Genomic DNA, 26,714 nt, shown 5'->3' on the forward strand with positions numbered 1-26,714 from the left:
GTGGATGTTTTCATATATCTGTGAATTTTTATTTTTTTTTACTTTTTTTTGAAGCATCTATATATATATCTATGAAATAGCAAGATATAAATTCATATTTTTATTTTTTTTATAAAACTGGAAAAATAATTTTTTCTTTTTTGTGAGATCTCAGAACTGAACATTTTTTTTACACACTGGAAATGGACAACTGAAAGACTATTTACTCTTCCGTCTTACAAGAAGAGGGTGGAGGAGATTCAGGGAGGGAGAGCTCCACTGCAATGGACCACAGAGAGGCACTATGTCTGTGGTACAAGAGAGGACGGTAAAGATTCAGTGAGTGAGAGCTCCACTCGCACTTCTCCCGAGGTTAAAATTACTTATCTGGAAACTTGACCAGATCGTTCTCAAGCCTCTAGTTTAACGGTTGAATCACTACCATCAACAGCGTTATTTTGTTGTCCCCAGAGCTGTGAATATCTTCCTGCTCTTAACAAGAGAGCATCATGGTGACCTTGTTCAACCACCTTCCCTTTCTCCAAGACGATAATCTGCAAATACCCACAATGATTAAATGCATGAAATCGTATAGATAAAAGAGGAAGGACGGGAGCACAAAAGAAAATAGGAAAAAGACAGATACACGAAAGAAACGATTTACCTCATCGCACTGCATTGCAGTGGTAAGCCGATGTGCAATGAAGATTGATGTACGATTATGCGCTATGGATTTCAATGCATTTAGAATCTCAGCTTCTGTTGTACTATCAAGAGCACTTGTAGCCTCATCACATAACCTAGCAACAAAAACATGAATAGTCCATCAAAAACTTAATTTCATTTTTTACGCACTTATTGAGAAGTAAAAAGAGTGCCTGTAGTACTGCAGCAGGGATTGACTGGGAGACATTATGTCACATGTTAACTGCATGTGACTTCAATTGTCTTGAAGACACGAAGACAATAATGGACTAAACGGCGGATTGCTGAAACTATTTAACCTTGCCTAATATATAATTCGAGGATCTAGGAAAGGCATCTTCTGTGAAATAGCTTCTTGACTTACAATACAGTTGTGTGCACAAAGGCTTTCCAATCTAGCTTGTTGGCATCTATTGGGCCAACCCTTACAGTTATCAGTTGGATTCAGAATCTCAGATACCCCTATTTGAGTATCGTAAAGAAGATTTTCCCTTTCGTGATGGATTATTTGGAAGCAAAGAGATCTTCATATATTTATAGGGACTAGAGATAGATGAATTTGTCTTAAGATGTAGGTAGACTTAAATGGAGCAAATACAAAGTCCTAAGTGTGTTTCAAGGTTGGCTCCTCCATATCCTATAAATTGCCAGTTCTCTTCATACATCTGAGGGGTTTCAACTCTTAATAGTCATTTCATTGATGAGACAAATGCAAGTTATGCAACTACTTACAAGATAGCTGGTGCTTTCAAGAATGCACGAGCAAGGGCCACTCGCTGCTTTTCACCACCACTTAACTGCACAAAAATACTTAATTAAGTTAATTCAATCCTTTGACTAGGGAAACTATGCTTATCTTCATTTTTCCTACAAATTCAGAACAATTGTGAGAAAACAATTTAAGAAATAGTCATGGTTGAAATTCCTTGATAAAGAAGGAAAAGAGAAGACTGCAAGTGAGATTGCCCTAGGTTTCACAAAAATGGGATATTTGTTCTCAGAACTTATCCATTAGGGAGGGTAATAAGGTATGTAGTCAATCATCTGCCGGTAACCAGAGATCCGGGACAAACTCCACACATTGGTGCAGGATAGTAATATTAAACACAAGGAGCAATTCCAATGGTCACCTAAATTGGAGGTGCAGAAAACTGAAACTTAGCTCGATGATCTAAGCCTCCCTCAACTAACAGGTTTTGTATGAGCAATTACTCTCCAGTTTCCAGTACCCAGCGATACTTAAATTGCAGTGAGCTTCAGTTTCATTATTGCATAGAAAGAGACCAGGAGGAATGAAAGCAGTTGATTCCCAACCTGACAGGGTGTACCCATACTAACCTTTTGCATTTTGACTTAAACAAGTCAAAAAGCAACTATGGGAGTGTACCTAAACACCCTCTAAATGGAAATATTGCTTCTAGTATCTCTTTTGTTATCTGTTATCAACACTACACTCAGATACTTCCTTTTCGTCATTGATTTTCACCACCAAGCAATAATTTAAAGCAATCTAGAAGAGGTCTCTTTCTCTAGAAAATGATACAACCAACTTGTCTGTATCGATAACCACTAACCTTAAGTCCACGTTCACCGACCATAGTTTTGTATTGCTCCGGAAATTTCATGATGGTATCATGGATTGCTGCACGTCGAGCTGCATCGTAGACCTGAAATTCATAAGATATCAGGAGTAATTCGTGGCTACAGCTGTAAAAAGAAGGCACTAAATTTGTCAGCAAGTCATCACAGACCTCTTCCTCCGATGCAGATAACCGTCCATAACGAATATTGTGGAATATCGTATCATTGAAAAGTACCTGATCATTCGATTGAATAGCAATCATGATAAGATCAGAACTAAAAACAAAAAAGACAAATAAAACAGGGTGTTCTAAAACCAGTAACACAGAAAATCATGAATTGCTTTTCCAAACTTACAGTATCTTGTGGTACAACACCAATAGACTTCCGTAGACTCTCAACAGTAACATCCCTAATCTGCTGGCCATCTACCCTTATCTGACAAAATTAAAAGGCTTAGCAACTTTTCAAGGAGATAGATGCCAGTATCAATGTGTTAAAAAGGAAGTGTTCGGTCCTTACAGCTCCATTAACGGGATCAAAAAATCTGTACAGCAGTCTAAGTATGGTCGACTTACCTGCAAATACATTTCATAGTGAATAATTGGTTTAAAGCACGAAAACTTCCTACAGTGAAAGCTACCCGCGATACCCAAAAGAATGGATAACACTGACGAAACAAATACTTAAACATTGATAAGTTTCAGGGCCTCTAGAGACTTACCACTGCCACTTGTTCCTACAATTGCAACACTTTTTCCAGCAGGCACAGTAAAAGATATCCCATCGAGGATCTTTCGTTCTGCCAGGTATCTAAATCACAAAAAAACGAATGAAAAATCAATCATCAGCTGCTAAAATATAATAAAACTATAAAATAATAGAAAATGCCTGAAAGAGATTGCTGAAAAATCTTTGCAGTTAGCAGAAAGGATTTTTCTGTTGACAAGTATCACATGTAAGATCAGAAGCAAATTCAGAACAGAAGATGAATGGCACCTATAAATCTACCAGTGATTTTCGTTGCGAGCAAAGTGTACTGTGAATTACAAAGCTGGTACAACCACATTTCTATATAAAGGTCTTGAGTTCATAGAAGAGGGGCGAAAGGCATTGCGAAAAGTAACAGGGGAAAGGTACATGGTATTTAAAAGGTAAGCCAAGTGCAGAAATCACAACGAAGCCAAGGTATGTACTCTAGAGAGCCCCACATATGTACATGATATTAAGTAAACAGAGTAGTTACCCAAAGTGCACATTGTCAAATTCAATACTTCCTCCACTCAAATTTAGAGGTTTCGCATCATGTGCATCAGCAATTTCTGCCGTTTCCTGTACTCATGGAAACAAAACCAAATTAACCCTTCAAGAGACGAAGGTAACCGCAACCTTAAAACACTAAATCAGAATACATCAAATATGTAACGGTTATTTTCTTTTTAAGCAAGAGCATGAATGGTAGTCGAGAAAAAGACACGGGTGAAAGCATAAACAATACTCTTGTACACTTCCATTATTCTTTACTTGTAAAGCACAAAAATCAGGAGTGCTAAGATAAACTAGTATATGGCCATTTCTTGTTTCTGAGGACAGATATTACAACTTGAACATCTATAATATATTTATATTACTTCGTCTCGCTGGTTAAATTCAAATAAGAACTGACAGTATACAGAACAAATGATTGTCTGTTATGATCATTTCACAAGTATTCGAAACAATCTAAAGGCACAGCTGGTACATAATTTATCAGGCACAGAATGATTTTTCAAGGACAGTATAAATATATACAGGACTGAAATCAAATCATTTATTTTAACCAGACACTACTGCAAACCCAAGCTAAAATTATGGTTTCTCCAAAATCAAGTAAAATAGAGGATGCTCCGATATGGTAACTTTTCACAAAACAAAGATAGACTGCCTAGTGCCTAGTTTAGTTAATAATACATGAGTATCTAATCTTAACAAGGAACAACTATAGTGGAAAAGTTCATGAGATACCTCTAGTAACTGAAACATGGACTTCATATCAACAAGACTCTGCCTGGTCTCACGATACACGCTGCCAAGGAAATTGAGAGGAAGAGATAGCTGGAAAAGAAGCCCATTTACCATAACCTGGTAATCCAAAGTCACATTCACATTAAAGAGATGAATAAAGATAAATTATGTAAATAAATGATCAACAAAATATAACTGAAAACTAACCAAATCACCAACTGTCATCTCCCCTCTCATAATTCCATGAGAACACAATACCATGGCCATTGAAAGAGCCGTGCTAAATATCACATTTTGGCCGAAGTTCAAGAAAGCAAGACTACTGCTAGTTTTTAAAGCAGCATCCTCATATTCTGAAAAAATAGCACTACCATCATGAAACAGCCAACAAAAGTAGAAAGAAAATACTGATATGCAATACCTAGATTCTTTGCATTAGATAGTAATAATTACCTCAAGTCTCTAACACTAATAACTAAAAGTAGTACAACAAGATATCGTGAAATGCTGGACATTTTCCAACCAATGTCTTATGAACTACTTGAAGCTAAAAGTAAGGTAACATATAAGCTATAGAATCTAAACAACTTACTCTTAAGGAATTCATCGTACTTTTCAGCTTCGAATTCCTCGTTGTTAAAATACTTCACTGTCTGAAAAGTTATGTAGCATTCAGGTGTATGTGGTGCAAGTGGAAATTGTATATCTTTATTTGAAGAAACTCGAAAAACAACAGATGAAACAAGAAGGTTATCTCACCTCGTAATTAACAAGTGAATCAATAGCTCTGGAACTTGCATCATTATCAGCCTTATTCATGACCTGCCTAAACTTAGTTCGCCACTAGAAAGACAAAGAGAAAGTTTTAGAAAATGGTTGCTATACTTCTCTTTTTTTCTGGAAAGAAGGCAATATAATGAAAATTCAATTAGGACTTCGTGCAACATAAAATAGGAAATTAACTCGTGAGAGTATAGTATTACTAACAAAACAAATACCACATTAATGAACACGAAAGGTGGTACAATGATGTACCAAAAAGCTTACTTGCGTCACAGACAACGTGAAAGCAATGTACGCAGCAACTGATAAGGATGTAATCCAAGCAAAAGGTGCTCCAAATTTGTACGCCAGTATGCCTGCAACCATAGAAATCTGTAAAAGAAAATAATTATTTTAAAAGGGAAAACAAAGAGATACTACATTGCTAACGAAAATACACCTGAAGGAAAAAGTCCCCAAACCAGGAAGGATACGAAAAATCAAAAATCTATAAAAAGAGTAACAAACGGAAAGCTTGCAGAATAATACCTCCAAGATGGTGGGAACAACATTGAATACCATAGATGAAAGAATGAAATTTATTGCGCGGCTGCCTCGATCAATTATTCGGTTCAGGGCACCAGTTTGCCGGCTGAAGATACAAAAGCCAAGTCAGGAATTGCCTTTCAATTCATCCAAGGCAAGCACATTATACCAACATGAACAGAGATAAAGTTACTGGATGTGTATGGGGAAAGGCAATTCATTGGTATGTATTATTTAGAAATGAGTCAGACCGAATCAGCAAAGCATAATGTAGTATTATACCATATTAGTCCAAAATTCTGATAGCTGAGCGTTTGATAACAAAACCATAAAAGTCAAGAATAGAACTAGCAACAATGTAAAATTCTCGAAGGAAAACTGAGTACAAGGATGTGGTTGACACGTAGAACTTTCATTAGACCATTTTAATTTAATTAGCAAAAGAAAAGAAAAAACGAAAAATGAACACGTGTTCAAAGAAATTCAACACAGAATAAGAAAAAATAATTACAGGAAACACAAAAAACTTTTCTTTCTTATGCAATACACTTCAAACAAAAATCAAAATGCTTCAAGGAATTTCTTATCCGGCACTAGTTTGGTAGTTACAAAAAACACAAAGAGACACCATATAATTGTAGGTATAAATGTAGTACCTGAGGTGATAACGAAGGTCCAGATCATGCAGATGTGAAAACACCTGCACAAGTTAGAGACCTCTTTCAGTACATACCAGAAAGATTACTAACAATTTGACTTATATACTCTGCATAGTTGATAAAACTACAGATAATACAGGTTATTCATGGATAGTGTTAGGCCGCAGAACAAAAAAAAAACTACAGGTAAAGACATAACACAATTAACGCATTCCACGTGAATACTGAGATTTACATCACTAAGATTGATTTATCCTAAAACAGTGTATTCCAAAACATAAAAACAAATACCAACAAAAGCAAAAGGAGATAGAGAAAGATAAGCCTGTAGTGTACCTTCCTAGAAACTGTGCGGATAGTCCTCAAGGCCACCTTAGAAAATACAGCAGTCCGCAGTTCTATCAGGAGAATCACATGTGACTATAAGAAATAAGGATAAAACTAAGCAATAGAAGAATTAAACAGTAAGAAACAAAAGAAGATCTCCACACTGTAACCCCACTTATCAAAACAATACATAGACAGGAAATAAGGATTACTTCATAGCGCAATACCATTGCAAGCAGAAGACCCAGCCCGTGCTATTCCGTACCCAACTAGAACAGCTACAGGACTCACAAATAGTGCCAAGTAAGTAGAATTTGCAGCTGAAAAGGTAGCTAGTGAGCCAGCAGTCCCCGTTGCATTTGATAACCAATCCACAGATAACTTGAATAAGAAAGGCACTTGAACGTTTAAAACCTGAAACACATTAGCCATATATTATTAGAAAAGAGCGAACAACTAACTTCCAGAGCATTTCACAATCCCAAGCAAATAATGCATAAAACTGAACTTACCTTTGATCCAACCAAAAGACCCAATGCTAATACCACCCTCAGTTTAAATTCATAATTATCTTTCAACCATAAATATTTTGCAAGAGTTTTTAATATACGCATATCTGCCGCTTGTTCGTTCTCCTTCGGCACAATTTTAGTCTCGATTTTCTTTTCAACTGGTTTACCATTCGAGGTATCCCCAGCTGATGATGAGAACAATGCATACCCTTTATGTATTGAATTCTGTCAAACAAACAACCATCAATTCAAGTAAACCACACACAAAAGAACCCAAATTAACTCAAAACTTGCATAAACAGGTAAAACTAAAAAAAGTATTGAGTAATTCTCTCTACTTACAGATTCTCTGAAAGGTCTACTCCCTAAGGGTGAAGGAGTATCTGATAGAAAACCATTGACATGTCTATACATTCCATTTTTTCTTGCAATATCCATCTGATTGCGCCTGAATTCACCAGTAAACGGATGTTTCTGCATCTTCAATCTTTCAATACCACCACTAAAACATCTATCCTGAGAAGAAACAACAGAAAGTCTGAAATGACTGTGGAAACGGCACAAATACGATGCATTTCTATAAACACCCATGTTTGGTCCTCCTCCTCCAGGGGGTTTGGAAAATTGACAAACCCTAATACACTTAGAAACAGATATCATTCTTTTCCAACTCTGATGAACAATCAGCTCAAGAGTTAATAATAATTAGTGTTTAGATTTCTAAATTACATAGTAGTTTTCTTCAGGAAATCAAATGATATCCTCAAACCCCTAAACCCTAAGAAGAAATAATCGGCGAAAATCTTTTTTAAAATGTTTGGTGGGAATGAGAATTCAACTCGCTTTCGCCCCCTTGTTGTTTTATCAGATTTTAGTCGGAGGAGTCAACTTAGGAAACTGGCTGGGCACATTGAATCGGGACGTTTTCGAGTCAAAACTGAGCCAAGACAGCGATTTAGAAACTATACGATGACGTGTTAAGTGTAGTATATTTATCTATTTTTTCTTCTCATTTGTTAAAATCTGCATTTTCATTAATTTTTTTTTCCTCTGATAAACCCTAGAAAAGAATGGGTTTCTAAAGCCCCACAGAAACATAATTTAGTTTTTGGGTCTTGAGTATCTTTAAATTAGGGGATTTTGATGGAAGAATTGAATAAAACCCTAAATTTATTTTGATGAGTAAAATAAGACATTGTCTTGGAATTTCAGTCTCAAATTGTTGTATCAGCAGTGTATTATTCTGCAGCAAATACTTCTCGACCAGACGAGTCTCTTCATTTACTAAGATATCAAATCATACAAGCAAGGTATCATATCAGGTATTTATCTATTCACTCATTCCATTTCATGGTTTTGATTGTTTCGACAATGTAGGTTTTATTGATTTGCAGTGTTTGTTTATGTTCTTGGGTTGCCATTTCTATGTGTGTTTCGAGCTCTTAAACCTATAATTTTACTAATTGGTGATTATCATTTTGCAAAAAAGGAAATTGATTAAGGAAACATAAGGGTGAAGTAATTAAGTCAATAAGCATATTTTATTGTGAATGCCAGTCCGTCCGTAGTTCTGGTTCACATAGTAAATTCTGGGAGAAAAATCCATTCTTTGTAAGCCTGAACTATATTGAAATGCAATGTTGTTGCACTTCGGGGGCTTATTTTCGGCTAGGCTCATTTTTTTTCACCATTGTAATCATTCTTGAGAAACTCTACTCATTCTGAGGCTTATAATCCTTGGATACGAACAAGAATCATCAACCAATTTTTGTATATCATACTATTGTCTTAAACTTATGTGATTTTATTCAATCTTATCAACAGTGGAGATAGACTAGTTGATTAGTTCTTTTGCTATAGTGCTTCTTTTGTTTGTCATATCCCTAACGTCTTACCTTGTCCATTGCAGAAGTATATCAAATCCCTCCCACTTAGATTTGGTGGAGTTTATCCATTCTTTTCGGTAATAAGCATTTCTGTAGGCGATTATCAATATCTTTCAACTCAGACGTCTCCTGGGGAACATGCACTAACAGAGGAGGACCTGAATCGAATTCTTTCTGAGATAGAAAAGAATCCAATTTTGGGTAAGGAAGCCTGCCATTGTTACATTGAGAAGCTATCCAAATCCAGCAATCTATTGGATGCTGTTAGATTACTGCAAAGTTTACGTGATAAACAAGTCTTTCTGTTCCCAAAAACTTATAACATCCTCCTTATAGCAGTTGGTGAAGGAAATCATTTTGAACTTTTGTCTCAGATATTTAAGGATCTTTTGATTTCCTCTAACTTTCTACTTGGTCAAGATTCGTATTCAAATCTTGCCAAGGCTTTTCTGAAATCAACAGATACTGTTCATATACTACAACTTGTTAAAGAAGTATCTGAACTGACATTTCAAGGAAGTGCCACGGTTATGAACAGGATTATTTCTAGCTTTGACAAATCTGGGCAGATTGATACAGCATTGCTAATATTTGATCATATGAAGGATTTGAAATGTAAACCAGATACTATCACGTTCAATACAGTTTTAGCAATTTTGGGCCGTGCAGGTCGTGTGGATGAATTGCTACATCAGTTTTCTTCAATGAAGGAAACCAACATGGTGCCAGACGTAGTCTCTTACAACACATTAATCACCAGTTTGCGAAAACTGGGAAGGATGGATCTGTGCTTAGTTTTCGTGCAAGAAATGTGTGAAAGAGGACTTAAGCCAGATCTCCGTACTTATACTGCTTTAATTGAAGGGTTTGGGCGGCTAGGGCATACTGAGGAAGCACTGAGACTCTTGGGAGACATGAAAACAAGAGGTGTATGTCCTTCTATATACATTTACCGAGGATTGATTAGCAATCTGAAAAAGATTGGAAAGTTTGAGCTGGCTATAAATTTGGAAGCTGAAATAAACTCTTCTTTTTCAGACCTGATAGGCCCTAAAGATTTTAAAAGGAGCTACAGGTAGGTCTACTTTCCGGCTTTCAGTTTTGAGCAACCATAGCTGGTGGTTCGAAGTCTTAAATGTAGGATCCTTGGTTTTGGTTTCTCCTTCAGTAAAGCTGTTTTGGATATATGCTGTGTTTTGCTTCTTGATCTCTAAAATTATTTACGACAGTAGAGTCTAGTCATAGTTGAAATGTGTTCGCCATTGTTTGTCATTTTTCCCATGTCCCATGTTTGTTACAGAAAATTCAAAATTAAACTTAGATGTAAACTTCTTCTGTGACGGGTTTTAGATCTCAATGAAATGTGGATTTTTTTAGTTTCAGTCTGAATTAGTTCATTCAAGCACCACTCTAATTAAAGAAGTTTTAAATCATTGGGAAACAAGAGCATCATTTTGGTTCCTCTATTTTGGTTACGTATTTGAGCAAGGGTTAGTAACAGTAGAGTTCAAATTGTGCATGCAAACCATCCAAGGACTACATTGTCTGTAGGTTCGACTTAAACAAACAGTCTCTGCATACTTGGTCCCCAACTAGGTAGGAACCATGTATATGCTCTTCCAATGCTCTATTTGACCAAGTTGTGCAACCCGGCATGCGAGCCTAGCATGGGATGATTAACTGCCACAATGACCCACTGCTCTATTTGACCAAGTTGTGCTGCGCTATTTGACCAAGTTGTGCAACCCGGCATGCGAGCCTAGCATGATTAACTTTGCCATTGGAGATGCTCCACTATTGTAGCAACAACCGAGCATCTGAGACGTGAACCTATTGATAGAAGTTTGGAACCCATGCTCGATTGATGACTTTAATAATAATAAAAAAAAATCTTATTATTTTAGTAATAAAAAGATGAAAGTTTCTCATGAGGCTAGGTGTCACATGCCTATTTAATCAACTAAAATTTTCATGGGACATTGACCGGCAATACTATGTGGTTCAGTGAATCAACTTCATTCACAAGTATTCAGTCTTGTATACTTGCATCAAAGTATGCATCTGCCTTCACTCTTAAGGCTTTATGCAACGGAAGTCTTCATCTTCTTTTTCTCTAACTCTTTATGCCCCCATAAGCATAAGAGGTTTGTCATGCATCAAACCAATTGATCAACTCACAAAATCAGCAACACAATAAACACAAAAACATGACACAATTAACCCATTTTATTGTATCAAATGAAGATTACAAATTTATGTCCAACCTAAACAGGCCATCACCCTCTTGGTGATGCCTTATTCTCTCAATTATGAGACTACATGTCTACAAAACTCTTTTTATGTGAACCTACTGATTTTCTAATGTCTCTACACTATTTATACACTGGTTACAAGGGCCAAAAACCGTGCACAACACTTGCACACACATGGAACAACCATGTGTCCCATAGGGTAGTTCCATAACCGCCAATCTGCTTTCAACTGCCACCTTTTGTGTTGTCATGCAGATTGAAGTCACATTTGTCTTGAACGGTTAGGGACACTCTACTAAGGTTATAAACTCATTACATAAGCCTTCCAACTTGTCTCGCACCTTTGGCACGCTTGTGAAGTCAATATCCAACTTATAACCGCCACTTGAGTCGTATTGCACAATTGTTGCACTTTACTGAATTCGGCCTTGATCCAATGCTCATCCATCTTGGCCCTGCAACACGGAAAATCCTTTTGCTTCAATCATCAAGGCCAACACCTTAAGCTCATTCTTGTTGCTCATGCGTCATATGCTTCACTTAGCAAATTTGCTTGACAATAACAATGCCGCTCTTGCATTGCTAGCGTTTGCACTGTTCAAGCTTTGGCCCTGCCTTGAACTAATGCATCGACCAACTCTTGGCATATTCTACCTTTTTGCATCATCCTTTAGTTTGGTCCAACTCAATTCCATGGATATGCCTTAATGCCAACATCGGATGTTGCATATGTCACTTTGGATTTTCCTTGCCTTTTCCTCAATGAAGCTTCATTGTGTCGGCCAATAAGATTCATCACTTAGCCAAATGTCTTTACAATGTAGCACTACATTTGCGCGTCTCTGGCCCTGTAGGGTCTTGCTATTTCAACAACTTGACAATCTATGCAGTATCACACAATCACTGTTGGACACTGACTTAGCCTACAACTCTGTGACACTCAAACTTGAGCAAATACTCGCACCAACTGATAGCACCTTGTAAGACCTTACAAGCCTTGCAATACTGACTTCATCTTCGCTTCTAAGCAACAAAGGAAGCGAGACAACACCTACTGTCCCGAATGTAACAATTCACTTTGCCACATGCATTTTTCCAACTATCAACGTTCTTATGCCACTCCCATAACGAAGCATAATATAATAGACACTTAGTTGAATACTCCTTCCAACTAAGGCTATCATGTTGTTTTATCTTTCATGAAGATTTCTTCAAGAATGACCTCATACATTCTTATGTATCACCATTACTATCAGTTATCCAAACCGCAAACAAGCTTCTTCAACTACTACCTTTTTACTGGCTTGCAGGCCACACTTGTTCTCGATGATTAGGATATGCCAATTAGCACCAACATTTTGACACAAACTTATGCACCTTTGCACAATTGAATTGGACTTTGTTAGAGCATAGCTCGGTTGAACCCACCAAGCGTTGGTATGTCAAGTTTGTTTGTCATATTTTAGTGAATCAAAACTCATTTAAAGAGTCGCTTGATTATGTACTAGAGTCAACTTCGTATAGGTTACCTTGAAAGTATTAGGATATGAGACATTACAAGTATTGAGAAGACTTGAAGAAGTGAAGAAGTAAGGAGCTACAACGACGATATCATCCTTCCACTTGAGGTTAGTGATATTTGACTTGAACTGTTTCATTCCCTAACGTATCTTTCAAGTTATGCATATTGAAAACATAACTGCTAAGCATGAATGATTATACTCTAGTTAGACGTAGTATTGAGGAATACAATATGAAGTTTATTACTTAAACCGTTAAACTTTATATATAAGACATCGACATAATCATTTGAATGCTATTATGATTATGTATGGGTATGAGGTGAAGATTTCATCCTAGGAAACAATGTTTTACATTAGTTTAAAGGAAGTAAATTCATGAACTCGTTTTATGAATCGAAAGGGAAATCGCTAGGCTTTTTGGTATTGTGATTCATTGCATATCTTTTGAACTACCAATATGTGTGATTAGTATAACCGCTCATGACTTGTTTATGTTCTTGGTAAAACTATTCACAAGGCCTGACTTTTGTATTTGTATGAATTTTATTAGTGAAACCGATCTTAAGTAATCACCTGAGATGGTATGATCAATTTAGTGTTATTGGTATGACCAACTCTAGGCAAAGGGGAACCGATCCTATGAATAGGTCCAACCGATTAACAAGAGGGGAATCGATCCTTGTATGAGGTGCAACACGTTTTTAGCAGATGGGAGAACCGATCCTATGAACATGTGCAACACGTTTTTAGTGAAAGGGGAACCGATCCTATGGACATGTGCACCAAATACAAGTAGTTACCATAAGTATGTAGGGAACCGATCCTAGTACCTAGTCAACTGAATTTTTGGTAACTAGTGCGACTATGCACAATACTCACATAGAGGTAGAACCGAAACTTATTTTTGGTAGAACCATTAAACCCATGATTTGTGATTGAGTGTTCTTAATCAATCACATAGTTCTTGAAAGTCAAATGAACCAATTCTAAACTTGTTTGGAAGTGTAGCAAATCGGTTTCAAGATTGTAAGTATGAAAGAGGACTTACAAAGTAAAGATCGATGTCGACATTCTTTGAACATGTGCAGTAACACTTATCATTTATTGTTCAAAGATATTCCTTAATAGCTAAAGGAAAATCCCAGGATCGAATATATAAGTTAAAAATCTTTTAATTAAGGTTGTTAATTTTATTTTTAGAAAAGTGAAAATTGGTAATGTGCAATTTACTAATTAGAGATTTTCTAAGAGATTTTCGGTCAACGTTTGGACAAAGAATTTCCAGGAATTATGAAAACTGAATCTGAGCATTAATGAATATCTTGAGAATATTTTCGGTTTTGGAAATTCCTTGGTGTCCAAATTTCTTTGGTCTATAAATACCGAAGTTTGTATTTCTAGCAAACAAATCCTCTGAGCCAGCAAAACTACCTAGTTGTGTTGTTACTGGTGGAACTGCCTATTCAGAGAGGAAAGTAACCTAATTAGGCGAAATCTCTTACGACCGTTCAGTTTAAAGACTTCTTTTGGATTGAGAAGCTTTATTAGTACCGTTGCTGGGAAACTAGATAATTGCGGTTTATTATTAGTTTTTGATTGATTTGATTGACTAACGGTTGTTGAAATTTGATTGCACCTAGTTAGTTTATGCTTGAGAATTTTCTCTTCTGATATAAGATTCACTCAAACTAGATCGAAGTGTCAACGGGGATTTTTAGATTGTTTGTAGATCTAAATACGTCTTGTGATAATCCATTGTTAACAGATTCCGTTCTATGCGTGATTGATCACAAGAGATTCAAGTTTATTGTGTGCAGGTGTTTATTGAAGAACTAAGAAGATTTGAAGATTTCTGATTTGTGTTCATAATCTTTGGTGTGAACAATACTTGTTTCGGTTAAAGAGGATCCAACTATAATCAATTTATCCTTGTGATATATTGGATTAATTAGTTGAATAGATCGGCATCAATACGATTCTTTGTGATTCAAGGTATTGATAGCAAAATCTAGGCGATTACTTTGGTAGTCGTTATTGGATAGATCTAAGGACCTGAAAAAGGAGTTTATAGTGATAAACGGAAGAGCCTTTTGTCGAACTCACATCAATTGGTTGAAAAAAGTTGAGCCAAACAGATTTGTTGTTCCTTTACTGTTTGGAATACGAACCAAAGGAACTGTTCCAAGTATATGACTTATTCATAAGTTGGAGGCGTGGGAATACAGACGGAACTAGGTGAACTATAGGTTTAGTTGCTTGGTCTCAACTATACGAAGTTGTGTTATTTTGTATAGTGGATTAATCCTGAGAGTATTCAATTTTGGACAAGGTCCCCGGGTTTTTCTGCATTTGCGGTTTCCTCGTTAACAAAATCTTGATGTGTCATTTACTTTTATTTTCCGCAATTATAATTGTTGTTATTATAATTTAAAGTAAATCGCACAAACGTTAATTCATATTTACTTGATACTAATCATATTGTATTTGGTTAAGTTCGAACCCTTTATCAAGTAAACATATTTTGTTGTTGTATTGTCTCGATCTCGTATCCATAGACGATCACACGAAGTGTGAACCGATTAGTTGTATTGTCTCGACTTAGTCCATAGACAATCACTTTCGGAGAAAGGACTTATATGTGGAAAAGTTTTAGATTGAGGTATATTTGGGTACCCTCGTCTTTTCAATTGTTATCAGAGCAGGCAAACATGAAAAGATCTAACAATCTGTGTTTGGTGCGATCCAACCTATAAGAATGAACTCGAGTTCTCATGAATCGAATTCAATTAACGTACCGCCAAGATTTGACGGAACAAACTATCTATGGTGGAAATATGATATGAGATCTTTTCTTCAATCACGGGACTTTAATACATGGCTATTAGTCGTCGACGGTTATAATTACCCAAAGGTAGAAAATTCAGAAACTGAGTTTAAACGTTTAGTGGATTTTTCAAACGAAGAAAAGTCTTTTGTTAAACAGAATTCAGATGGTTTTAATGTTATTATACATGTTGTTAGTCGTGATTTACAACATCATGTATCAATATGTCAAACTTCGAAAGAAGCTTGGGATAATCTTCAGACCGTATTTGAAGGAAACACATCAGAGAAAGAAGCTAGACTTCAAGCTCTTATGTCCTATTGGGAAAATCTTCGAATGGATGACAACGATACTTTTGAAGAGTTTCATATTAGACTCTCTGAGATAATCAATGCTTCTTTCTCTCTTGGAAAGACTATTTCTGAAAAGGATATAGTATGTAAAATTCTCAAATCGTTGCCATCTAGATATGATTCTAAAAAGCATGCAATCATTGAAGCTAATGATCTTTCTTATTTATCTAGAAGTTCCCTAGTTGGAAAACTGAATATATTTGATCAGGAAAATTTGTCTAAAGAAAAAGACATTCTGGCCTACAAAGCCATAAAAAAGGTTCCGACTCAATATTCGGAAAACTTCGAAGATCAGAAAGATCGATTTGCTGAAGATGAAGCTGAATTAAATCATCACTTGTCTCTTATTACTCAACGATTCAAGAAACTTTTGAGACATCGAAAAAGAGAATCACCTGTGTCAAAAGGAAAACATGTTCCTTCACATAAACGTGAAGACACCTGGGATGATGATGATATTATTTCTCAATGCTACAAGTGTAGAGGATTTGGCCATATTTCTCCAGATTGTCCATCCAAGGACACACAGTGGAAAAGGAATGCTTACACTGCCACACTTGATTACTGTCCTAATGAGAATGATCAAGATGATGAGATAGATCATGTTGCAACCATTGCAGAAGTCTATGACTCTGAAATTCTTCCAACTATAGATACTCTAGAAGAGTTTACCCCTTCGATTTTCGAGGAAATATTTCCATGTAAAGATAAAAGAACTCACCTTCCTAAATCTGACATTGTTGAAATAAAATCATCGCTTAACCAACTCAAACAGAGCTTTATGAATTATAAAGAAAAATTTAACAAACGACTGAAGAAAATCGAGGTTACTCAATGCTCTGCAAAAGTACAAGTGTCTAAACTCATCTTCAATATTCAATGTTGTCAAGATGAGATAAGGAAGTTAAAAGCAGAGAATCAGAAACTGAGAGATAGACTCGATCGCTTTGAAAAGTCATCACCGGGTCTGAATGCTTCAAATGACAAGAAGGTAAGGATAAATTTTTTTGAGGAATCTAGATCCAGAAAACGTAATATTTCTGGTGTTTGCTACTTGTGCAAGCAAAGAGGGCATTATCAAAGTCAATGTCCTGATACTAAACAGAGAGAGACTGTATAAAACCGGAAAATCAAGATCTAAATGTATATCAAATTTCTTTTCTAAAAAGGAGAATAAGTTCTTCGAGCATCAAGATCTTACACCAAGATTAAAAGTTGAACCTAAAAGTTCAAACGTTTTGTTGAAATCTTCAAGGGAAGAAAATTCAACAACCAAAAGGTGACAACCTCACTGGTTATCGTGGATTCTTACTTGTTACCCTCAAAAGTATACAGTAAGGATATAAATGTAAATATTTGGACAAAAATATTTCTAAAAATTGGTTTTTCGGTTAAAAATTTAATTGAAATAATATTCTCAAAGATTTTGAGCAAAAGTTCTAGAACTTATAAGAGGGAAGACCTCTTACTTCATTTTCGTAGAGATTTGACAGAATGTCTACCTCTAGTTGCAACTCTCACAAAACCGAAAAAAGTCTGGACTATATTGTTTCATAACAAGAAACTTCGTCTCGAGTCTTCTGATGACGATTCTGATTCATCTCCAGAACTTCAATAAGATGTTCCTAATGAAGAGATCTCTTCTCTCAATAATAATCTTCTCAAAAATCTTTCACTAAAGTTAGATCTAATCTTATGTGAAGTAAGGAACATGGAAAAGGATTTGTGAAAGGAAGTTAAGGAAGTCAATGAATGTTGTTAGTCTTGAATCAAGACTAGTAATTATAGAAGATGATTGGAATCCGGTAAAATCTTTTGATCCGGTTTCAACTTTGAAGGAAACTCTAAAGGGTTGAAATTTGAGTTTCAAAAATGGAAAATAGACATCAATTTTTGGTTTCTTTCAATAATTGTATTAGGTCTATTATGAATAAAACTATCTAGTATTTATGAATAAAATTATTTGATTTATAATTTTTCTTGTGATAGTTTTTTATTACACAGCCTGTGCTTGAATGCTTTATCTTATTGCTATGTATGTGTATGAGATGTTTGATTTCGGTTTTCTAACCTTGATATTCGATCTCATATGTTGTGGACCCTTATGGTTTGGGTGACTTTTTGGTTTAGCAGGATTAAGTTATTGCCCATGTTGGTAGGCTGTATCAAAGAATCATGAGGGGTTCTGATTGAAATAATATATGAAAAAATCACAATGTGTTGAATCGGTTGGTTTAGCATAAAAGCATATGTGTTTCACGGTTTTAACTTTTGCTTGCAAATTGTTAAAACCGGTTTTCAACCTTTCTCTGGTAAAGGTTGGTAGTTGCTATTCTTTTGTTTTTCATAAGGATATTTCGATATCAATTCTCCCTGGACGAAGATGCACACATATTGGAGAAGTGGATGTGAAATTTGAGGTAACGAGTTTGTTAGTTAATCGTTTTCCTGTTTAAGAAAAGCCTGAGTTTATTGCATATGTTTATTGCTTTTACTTAACAAAATTTCGGTACAATTGATGTTTATTCCATTATGTGTGTATGGATGTGTGTGTGATTCAATTGGTTCCGGTTAAGAAAAACTATTGTTATCTTGTTTTATTGTGTGGTATCAATTGTTTAGGCTTACAAAAATTTCGGTTCAATTGCGGTGCTTTAATGTCTATGTTGTTTCAATGTCTTCCGGGTGAGGTGAATAATTATGCAAGTTGATTTATTTGGTTTGTATGAATTATTTATGGCTTAACGAAAGAAAAGGGTTTGCGGGATGAATTGTTTAGTCCAATTCGATTCCGGTTAAAAGAAACTAAGTTAATTCTGATCTTAGTTAGACTTATCAAAGTGGAGGTTTCGGTTATTCAAGTCTAATCGAATGCCTTAACAAGGAATGCTAGTTTTGATGATATAACTAATCCTTGCTGTGGTAAATTCTTGCTTGGTATACTACCCTTGTTACAAAATTCCATGAGTATTGGCCATGCATTGGTTTTAATTCATGGATTTGGAGGACACAATTTTTGTATTATATATAGTTATCTTGCTTCGAATCTCACCGTTTTACATATACTAAGTGATCAACCATCAGTATTTCTATGTTATTTGATCCACATTGAATTGAATGGTCATGAATACATTCATGCAAATGTACGTACAGTAATTGTTTCATGTATTTCAAGTATATTCAAAAAACATGATATGTGAACAGAACAAGTAACCGTTAGCTGTATATTCGACAAAATGATCACTATGATGAGTTCAAATAATTTTTGGTACTGAGACTCACCGAGGGGAAGTAAACTTTTGCATACGTCCAATAGAGGGCATGATGTTATTGTAGGAACTACCAGCACCACTGTGACGACACCACCGCTAGAACCACCACTGTCACGCCATGTTGATGTCGGAACCAGTCTTCCATGTAAATGAATTAGCAAAGATATTCATCACAAACTGTTGCGAAGGTTTGTGGTTTGTCAGTATATTTATTTTACTTATACTCACTCCTCTGTGTAATTCATTCCTAATCGGAAGTTTCCTCGTTTTCACAGCTCAACACGTTTCTCATGTCGCCAGAGTTACTCTCTGAACAATATGGTTTTAAAAGAAGTGAGCTTATTACCATTATTCAGGTAAATTTCTATTGAAGAAATGGATTTGGATGAGTATAATTCCTGTAACTGTGGCGTTGATTGTTCTTTCCTGCAGGGATTCCTGATCAGCCTTCTCGTGTTTCCTGTGTTCTATGGTTTTTTTCAACAAGTTTATCACCTGCTGTTAGGTTGGATTAGTCTTCAAACTCATGCAGCTGAAGAGATGGATTCCAAAGTGATTGAGAGTTCTCTTCTTTTTTATGCTTCTTTGATGGTGACGTTAGTTGTGATTGCCCCAGCATGGATGCAGTTTGTTCAGGGGTTTCACCGTCATCCTTTGTTATGGTAAAAAAGTCTTTTCAGTGTTTTTCATCAATTTGGTGATTTAGGAAATTAAGTTGGCTCAATTTAAGCACTGGATGTTTAAATCATTAAATCAAACGGCTCTGCACTTGTGGGGGGCAGGCCAGGCTATCTGTCAATATGACTAATTTTGCAAGTACATGGTTTTTCGCAGGATATTGAATTTTGTGTTTGAAGAGCCACTGACTTAAGAAAGTAGCAAAATTGGGAGGATTCTTCTTCGGAAATACTACTATCTTGTGGCTGTTCTTATGTTTTCACCGGCCCTTATATTCCAGGTGACTTAAGAAAGATTGATGATCGTCCTGTAATTATATATTGATGTTGCGTTAGTTCATAAGTCTAAGGGTGTAGCAGTATTTCTTATTGATTAAATTTGTTTGGATTTTCCAGTCCAGTTTCCTTGATCTAGCATTTGGTGCTGCTCTGGTTATTTTCTTGATATTAGAAATTGTTCGAGTAAGTATTCTCAAGAGATTCAAAGTTTGATAAGCGACTTCTTTTTATTTTGCTATTGCTACACCTTTGTTGTATTTCACTGGTAATGGTAAACCCTTGCATAACCACAACTTGTGTAGGCAGGTTTGGAAAATATGGCCTTTGGGGAAGCATATCAACCAGTTCATGAATGCGTTTACAGACCATCGCGACTCTGAGCTCCTTATTGTCAGGTATAACAGATTTGTCTTCAGATGGCAAGTGGTCTAATTCTGCAGTATTTGCGTTTTCCAATCTTTTTGGGTCATGTTGATGGAAGTTTCTTACCGCAGCCATTTTTCACTCTTGATGGGATGTGCACTTCCTAAATGGTCATATTATTAAACATGCATGTTTGTTACTCCAGCTACAGTCGTTCTGAGGAACACATTATTTTGATGCTTCAGTAGACAACAAGTCTGTATCAAAGTAGCTTGTGCATATCGATCACAAGACTTTGTTCAACTTTGAAAATACAAACCTGTTGATCATAATAAGCAGTAAATTATAGCCTTGACCCTTAAAATCATGCATTTCTAATAAAAACTTCTGGCTGAAATTGATTAAAATACCCCTTGGTGTGAACTTCGTTGTATCCAAGTTCTATTACTCATTTGCCTTACTGGACCTTTAGAAACCCAGCAATCCTTTTCCTCAATCTCTTGAGGAATTTAGGACTTCGATCGAATCATTTGTTTTCCATAATCGTTGTCGAATGTTCTAATGATGCAGCACTGGATCTCCCTCCTCATAGCTGTGACTGCGAGTGGGTTATTAGAGGCATACACTGCACAGCTCGATAATGTCTTCATTCCACTGGTCTTCTACAGCCTTCTATGTTTGTGAGTACAAGACACTAGGAATTATTAGATGGGGAGCCTTCTCTGGTTCGTTTAATACTGTGTTCTCCTCGAGCACAATTTTTTGTACATATTCTCTACTATCCCGCGGCAAGTCAGCTGTAATATGTAGTTCATATAGAGAATGAGACAACACCTTGTATAATTGTACCTGAAACTGAATAATATTAAATGAGTTATACGAAGGTTTTGTGTTTCCTGCATTCTGTTCGTCTCCATCACCATTTTTACAAAGATCTGATTAGCCTTGAATAACTGTCTGCTGTACTAATCTGATAGCCTTGAATAACTGTCTGCTGTACTAATCTGATAGCCTTGAATAACTAATCTGTACTTGTTTTTTTTTTGTTCAAAATACAATTAACTGTTTGAGCCGAGTTTTTTACAGATCCAAAACAAGAAAACTGCTTGAACAGGGTTTTGATTATAAAACACAGATTACAAGTCAAAGAATTTCACATCACGAAAATGAAAATATTCCAGGGTTAGCAGGGGGGATATTTTAGAAACCAAAAATTTGAGGGAACATTGGATTGAATTAAGCTTAACAGTGAAAAGATCCTTTGCCCCATCTAATCTCATCATACACTACATGCATATATTCCGTATTAGCACTGCATGGCAATCACAGCAAAGGGTTTCCTCTAACTTAGAGAGCAACACTCCAACAATAAAATTGTAAGAAAAAAAAAATATTGACCACCCTATAATTTGCGAAGTTCGCCAACTAGATACAACTAGAAAAGTAAAGGTAAAATCAATCCAACCGGTGATGGGTTAATCTAACGGCTCCAAATGTGCTTGCTTATTTAGCTCTCCCGCAAAACGGTGCGGGAGAGCACTGCTCTTCTCGCTCCCCTGATAATACTCTTCATCTACAACTACCACCAAGCAAGTACACGGTATCTAATTTCTTGTCCAAAAACACAGTACACGCGTCCAGTATACCTGCTATAAGTGTCCATGTGCCAGTGCATCCCCAAAGCAAAAGTTTTGAAAGCGAAGTGTATGTCTTTGTTACCCGCTAGATCTCTAGTTTGGTATCATCAGTGAGTTTAAATTTCATTTTGTCAGCTGTGCCAGTGAGAGTGAAGTTGTGACGTATACACATCATGTTCAATTACTTCTACATAAAAAAGAGGAAGCAAAAAACTGCTCTGAGTAGCAGAAATGGCTTCTCAAAAGCTAGACTAAAACGCATTCTTTTTCCATAAGCAATCTTAACATCTTATGCAAACTTCTAAAACCCGTTAGACTCGTTGCATAGGACTTGCCGCTCTACACACGCTAGTATTATGAAGTCTATCTCTTTAAATTCTTGAGACAAAGGCATACACACACAATTACCTTAATGGAGATGAATCCTGAAATCTAAAATCATTTATATGGATGATAATATTTTCATGAGATTAAGATAACTCAGAGTATCGTTCGTGGAATAGATTATCAAACTTATTTCTTACCCTCTGCTTAACCCTGATTTGTGGAGCTCAGTTCCACATAAATAAGGACAGCATACTACCAAACACCTTTCATCAACAACAAACACCATGTAATGGGTTTCTTTGAAGTAAGACAGTAAAATAATACAAGCTCTGCATCACCATGTGAAGCTTTATCTCCAAACAAATTCAAGTATTTTAAAAGAACAAAACAATATAAACCCTTAAAGTTGAAGGTGAGAGACAGTACTCGATTTGTAATATGAAACCCCAAAACCAAACCTACACAACATTGGGACCCAAATGATAAAAGCTCTAACAGCAAAGAGTATTTCACCAAGAAGAAATAAAAATCATTACAGTAATGAAAACTTCAACAATCCCCGGCACTTCTTTTCACTTTCTCATCAATGTACGTATATTTTCTCATTCATTGCCGACAAAAGATATCTGGCAACCAGTTCACTTATTAAGCATATCTTTATTACGGTATGCATCATGCCAACAGAAAACATAACGAGAAACAATGACCAACAAAAATAATGTGTAAATTCTTTATGTAACTCAATAACTTTCTTGTACCTAGTTCCTAATTTCGACACAGTTATCTCTTCCAGTTCACTGAGGAAGTAAAGAAGAAAATGGTAAAAATACCTCTTCTTATAGCAGATGTGACTCAACAACATCCCGCCCAAACTTTTCTTGAACATCTTTGGGAGTTTCAATCTGAACAAAGAAAGTTTAACAGAAAAATCATATTCCATAGTACATATTGCAAATAAATTTGTTAAAGCATTGTCAGTAATTTAACTCGTTTGATGCAACTTGTCTTATAGTCTACCACTTACCGCATTTAGAGATTTAAAAAGTGCTTTAACTGTGTTATGGGGGTTCCTTGATCCCACAACCTACACGAAACATCGAACATCAGGAATGAACACCAAATTGTGAAAAAAGATGCGTTAAGAGTCGCACAAGTTCATCTATTTGATGGTTATTTACCTTTGACTTGACATTTTTGAAACCGGCTAGATTTAGGACGAGTTCAACAGTTTTGCCAGCTTTAATCCCTGTTGTGGTAGGGGCGGGCCATAGATATATCTAGGAAAAGAAACAAGTCCCAGTCCAGCATTTTAGGAAATCAGGGGAGAATAAACAAGTTATTTCTAAGTTAGGAATGCGAGGAGAGGGAGAGGGGAGAAATACGCCTGTAAGCGAACCTTTGTTTTCTTATACCCGGTTTGCACTACATGTGTAATCGTGTGCTCCTCGTGTCGCTCTACATAATGAAGATTCCGGAAGCATCTCTTATATGCCTGAGAATCACAAAAGCAGTTAGCAACTGACAAAATGAGATGACCAGGAGATATAAAAAGAGTTAAAAAATGCATACAACAATATTAAGAAGAAAAACAACTCCTGTTATAAAAATTCATACAACAATATCAAGGAGAAAAACAACTCCTAAAGATAAATCGAGCCATTAAGAAATATAGGGATCTTTTATCAGTTATTTCTTTTCCTAGTGGGCTAAGAAGTTTTTTTTTTGAAGTAAAAGGTTAAAATATATTAAAATAGGAAAACAGAATTACAAGAAGAGAAGGCGCCCAGGTGCATACAAATGGGTATGAAAAACCCATAAACAAAGTGAAGAAACATGCAATCTTGGTTGAAAACCAAGAAAGCTAACATCAATTCAAAGTGGAGAGTTCTCTATTTAGATTTTTTGGCAGGGATTCTTTTCCCTCTTCCTAGCTTTTCGTTGCAAGAAACCCCAGGCCAGAATATTTTTGCTTGTTCTTTTTCGGCTTTACAGACACTTATACTGTTGTAGTCTTTAACAATGCCATTCAAAAGTTTTTTAGTCTCTATAGGATTACCTCCCTCCGATGCACCTAACGCAGCAGACATTCGCAGTAGTCTATCCATATGATTATCCTTACTCAAGGGACTATTAGGAGGAATATCCTTAATAAGCTTTAACTTTCCTTTGACTACACCCTCATAATATGTCCCTAGTTTTTCCATATCCATCTCTTCATAATTTAGTTTCGTACTCTGAATCATCACACTCATTGAAATTGGAGAGATTTTTCTCTTCAATAGAGACATGAACTTGAGCATTCACCGCTACCTCTAGATTGTCTACTCCCTCCATTTCATTTTCACTTTCATGTTCAGAATCTAAAATACTAAAAGGATTCATGTAACCTATTGTAGTTTTCGCAGGCACTTCTCCTTTCTTACCAGTAGACTTCGACCTTTTGGTATACCACTTTGATGATGGCGAGGATACCATTTCCAGCACCCTTTCATTTCCGGATCCAGTCTCATTCATAATCTGCACTATGACATTTTGTTCATTTGAGATAACAACTACCTCTAAAGTTATCTTTGGAGTAGATTCTTGAGCTACAATCACATCTTCTGCCGCTTCACCATTGTTCGAATCCCCTTTGCCCAGATTCAAAGATTTCTCCTTTTCTTTGTCTTCGTTAGCCTTTTTAGGGACCCATTTCTTCTTCACAACTTTGTGTGTAGAGTCCTTACTGCATTTTCCGCTTGAGTGACCAAAAGAAGCATAAGCCAGATATCTAGGAGGTTTCCATGAGTATTCCACTTGCACTTCAAATTCCTTGCCACCAAAAGACATAGGGATAGTAGCATGATAGCTGAAATCTGCCTCAATCTCTATGCAAACCCTAGCAAAGCTCATACGAGTCCTAGATAATGTATGCTTGTCTATTAACAAAGGTATACCTAGAACACTTGCAATCATACTTATTCCCTTTGCATTCCACAAGTGAATTGGAATTTTCATGGCTAAGAAGTAATTATTTAGTGTTCTGCTCATGTGAATAACCTTATAAACTCATAAAAGTACATGAACTTTAGACAACTATTTTTAACTGCAGTTCGAGAGTAGTGTTCTGATAATGTGACAGGTCTCTGTGTTAGAAGTTAAGCAGAAAGAGTAATAGGGCAGTACTTGTGCCATGAAAATGTCTAACCCTATCTGAAATGGTATCAACCCTACTTGAGGTACGGAAACGAATATAAATCAGTTGTATTACTAGACTGGAGAACTTAATACCTTTTGAAGTGCAATGGGAATCACTGGACCTTTTCCCTTTGCAAAACCAATGACTCCATTGTAGTTCCCACAAACTAACATAGCTGTGTACTTGAAAATTTGTCCATCCTAGAACATGGAGGACGACGGAACAATTATCGCAAATACAGAACGCGAGTAATTTTACAAAATATAGCTTTCATGCCTTAGTTACTTTACATGTTCGGTTCATATCAACTAATCGCGTATCAAAACCCTGACATAACAGAAAAATATTAGCAGGGAAGAAATACTGATAAACATCAAGAAATTGGGAATGCAGTATTAAGCGTTGCAAAATGTATATGCATAAAGTTCCCATTACAAGTTTCAGAAAGAAAAACATAATCAAAATGTATGTGCATAAAGTTCCGATTACAGGTTTCAGAAAGAAAAATGTAATTATGATAACAACAGTGACACAATATCAGCTAGGAAGACTTCCGTCAAATACCATATAGACTTTATCGATAAAAAAAAGGCACATATATGCAGCATTATACCAGAAACATTCAATTTAAGCTTTGCGAGCCTAAACTTGAACCAAAGCTGAATGCCAAAATACTTCCAAAAGATAACCAATGACTAGAAGTACGATATCCAGGACCACAAATCAAAATGAAACGGATATGTTGCAGACTCTTGACTTCTTGAGAAAAATCTACAGAACCTACCATTGTTTAGCTTCAATTCCAGAAATGGAAATTGACTTTAACTAACTTATTAATTCATATGGTTGCATGTCTAGCGTATACATATGCAACTCCGATATAATAATCAAATAAAATGGATAAAATGTGAAAGGGAAAGGCTAGGTGCATATTGTTAGAGCATTGCTCGGTCAAACTCGCATGCGTTGCTATCTCAAGCATGTTTGTCAATGTTAGTGATCAAAACAATAAGTCTTGATTTCTAGTCTACTATAGCTAAGTCTCGGACTATGATAGAAAGTATAGTT

General features: G+C 36.0%; 3 protein-coding genes across 4 annotated transcripts; 1 reads left to right on the forward strand and 2 right to left on the reverse strand.

Moving 5' to 3' along the window:
- Positions 1-72: 72 nt before the first annotated feature.
- LOC113322597 (ABC transporter B family member 25, mitochondrial-like) lies at positions 73-7,913 on the reverse strand. The gene is made up of 20 exons (XM_026570724.1): positions 7,418-7,913; positions 7,076-7,300; positions 6,791-6,977; positions 6,573-6,634; positions 6,234-6,277; positions 5,581-5,683; positions 5,317-5,424; positions 5,029-5,112; positions 4,862-4,922; positions 4,477-4,622; positions 4,270-4,386; positions 3,512-3,597; positions 2,990-3,078; positions 2,788-2,843; positions 2,623-2,703; positions 2,436-2,501; positions 2,259-2,351; positions 1,417-1,481; positions 644-779; positions 73-533 (listed from the first exon to the last, which is right to left on the reverse strand). Exons 1-20 carry the CDS (start codon positions 7,733-7,735, stop codon positions 390-392), a joined length of 2,271 nt encoding a protein of 756 aa, XP_026426509.1. The 5' UTR covers positions 7,736-7,913; the 3' UTR covers positions 73-389.
- Positions 7,914-8,118: 205 nt separating this feature from the next.
- LOC113321454 (pentatricopeptide repeat-containing protein At1g11900-like) lies at positions 8,119-10,337 on the forward strand. Of its 2 annotated transcripts, XM_026569362.1 has the most exons (3): positions 8,119-8,397; positions 8,985-9,162; positions 9,382-10,337. In XM_026569362.1, exons 1-3 carry the CDS (start codon positions 8,254-8,256, stop codon positions 10,038-10,040), a joined length of 981 nt encoding a protein of 326 aa, XP_026425147.1. In that variant the 5' UTR covers positions 8,119-8,253; the 3' UTR covers positions 10,041-10,337. The 2 variants fall into 2 exon arrangements, with proteins under 2 accessions (XP_026425147.1, XP_026425146.1); XM_026569361.1 differs by having other exon boundaries at positions 8,985-10,337.
- Positions 10,338-24,682: 14,345 nt separating this feature from the next.
- LOC113324217 lies at positions 24,683-25,465 on the reverse strand. Its single transcript, XM_026572538.1, has one exon. The coding sequence runs from the start codon at positions 25,463-25,465 to the stop codon at positions 24,683-24,685; it is 783 nt and encodes a 260-aa protein (XP_026428323.1).
- Between the last annotated feature and the right edge of the window lie 1,249 nt (positions 25,466-26,714).

This window comes from Papaver somniferum, chromosome 11 (assembly GCF_003573695.1).
Source record: "Papaver somniferum cultivar HN1 chromosome 11, ASM357369v1, whole genome shotgun sequence".
NCBI lineage: Eukaryota > Viridiplantae > Streptophyta > Magnoliopsida > Ranunculales > Papaveraceae > Papaver > Papaver somniferum.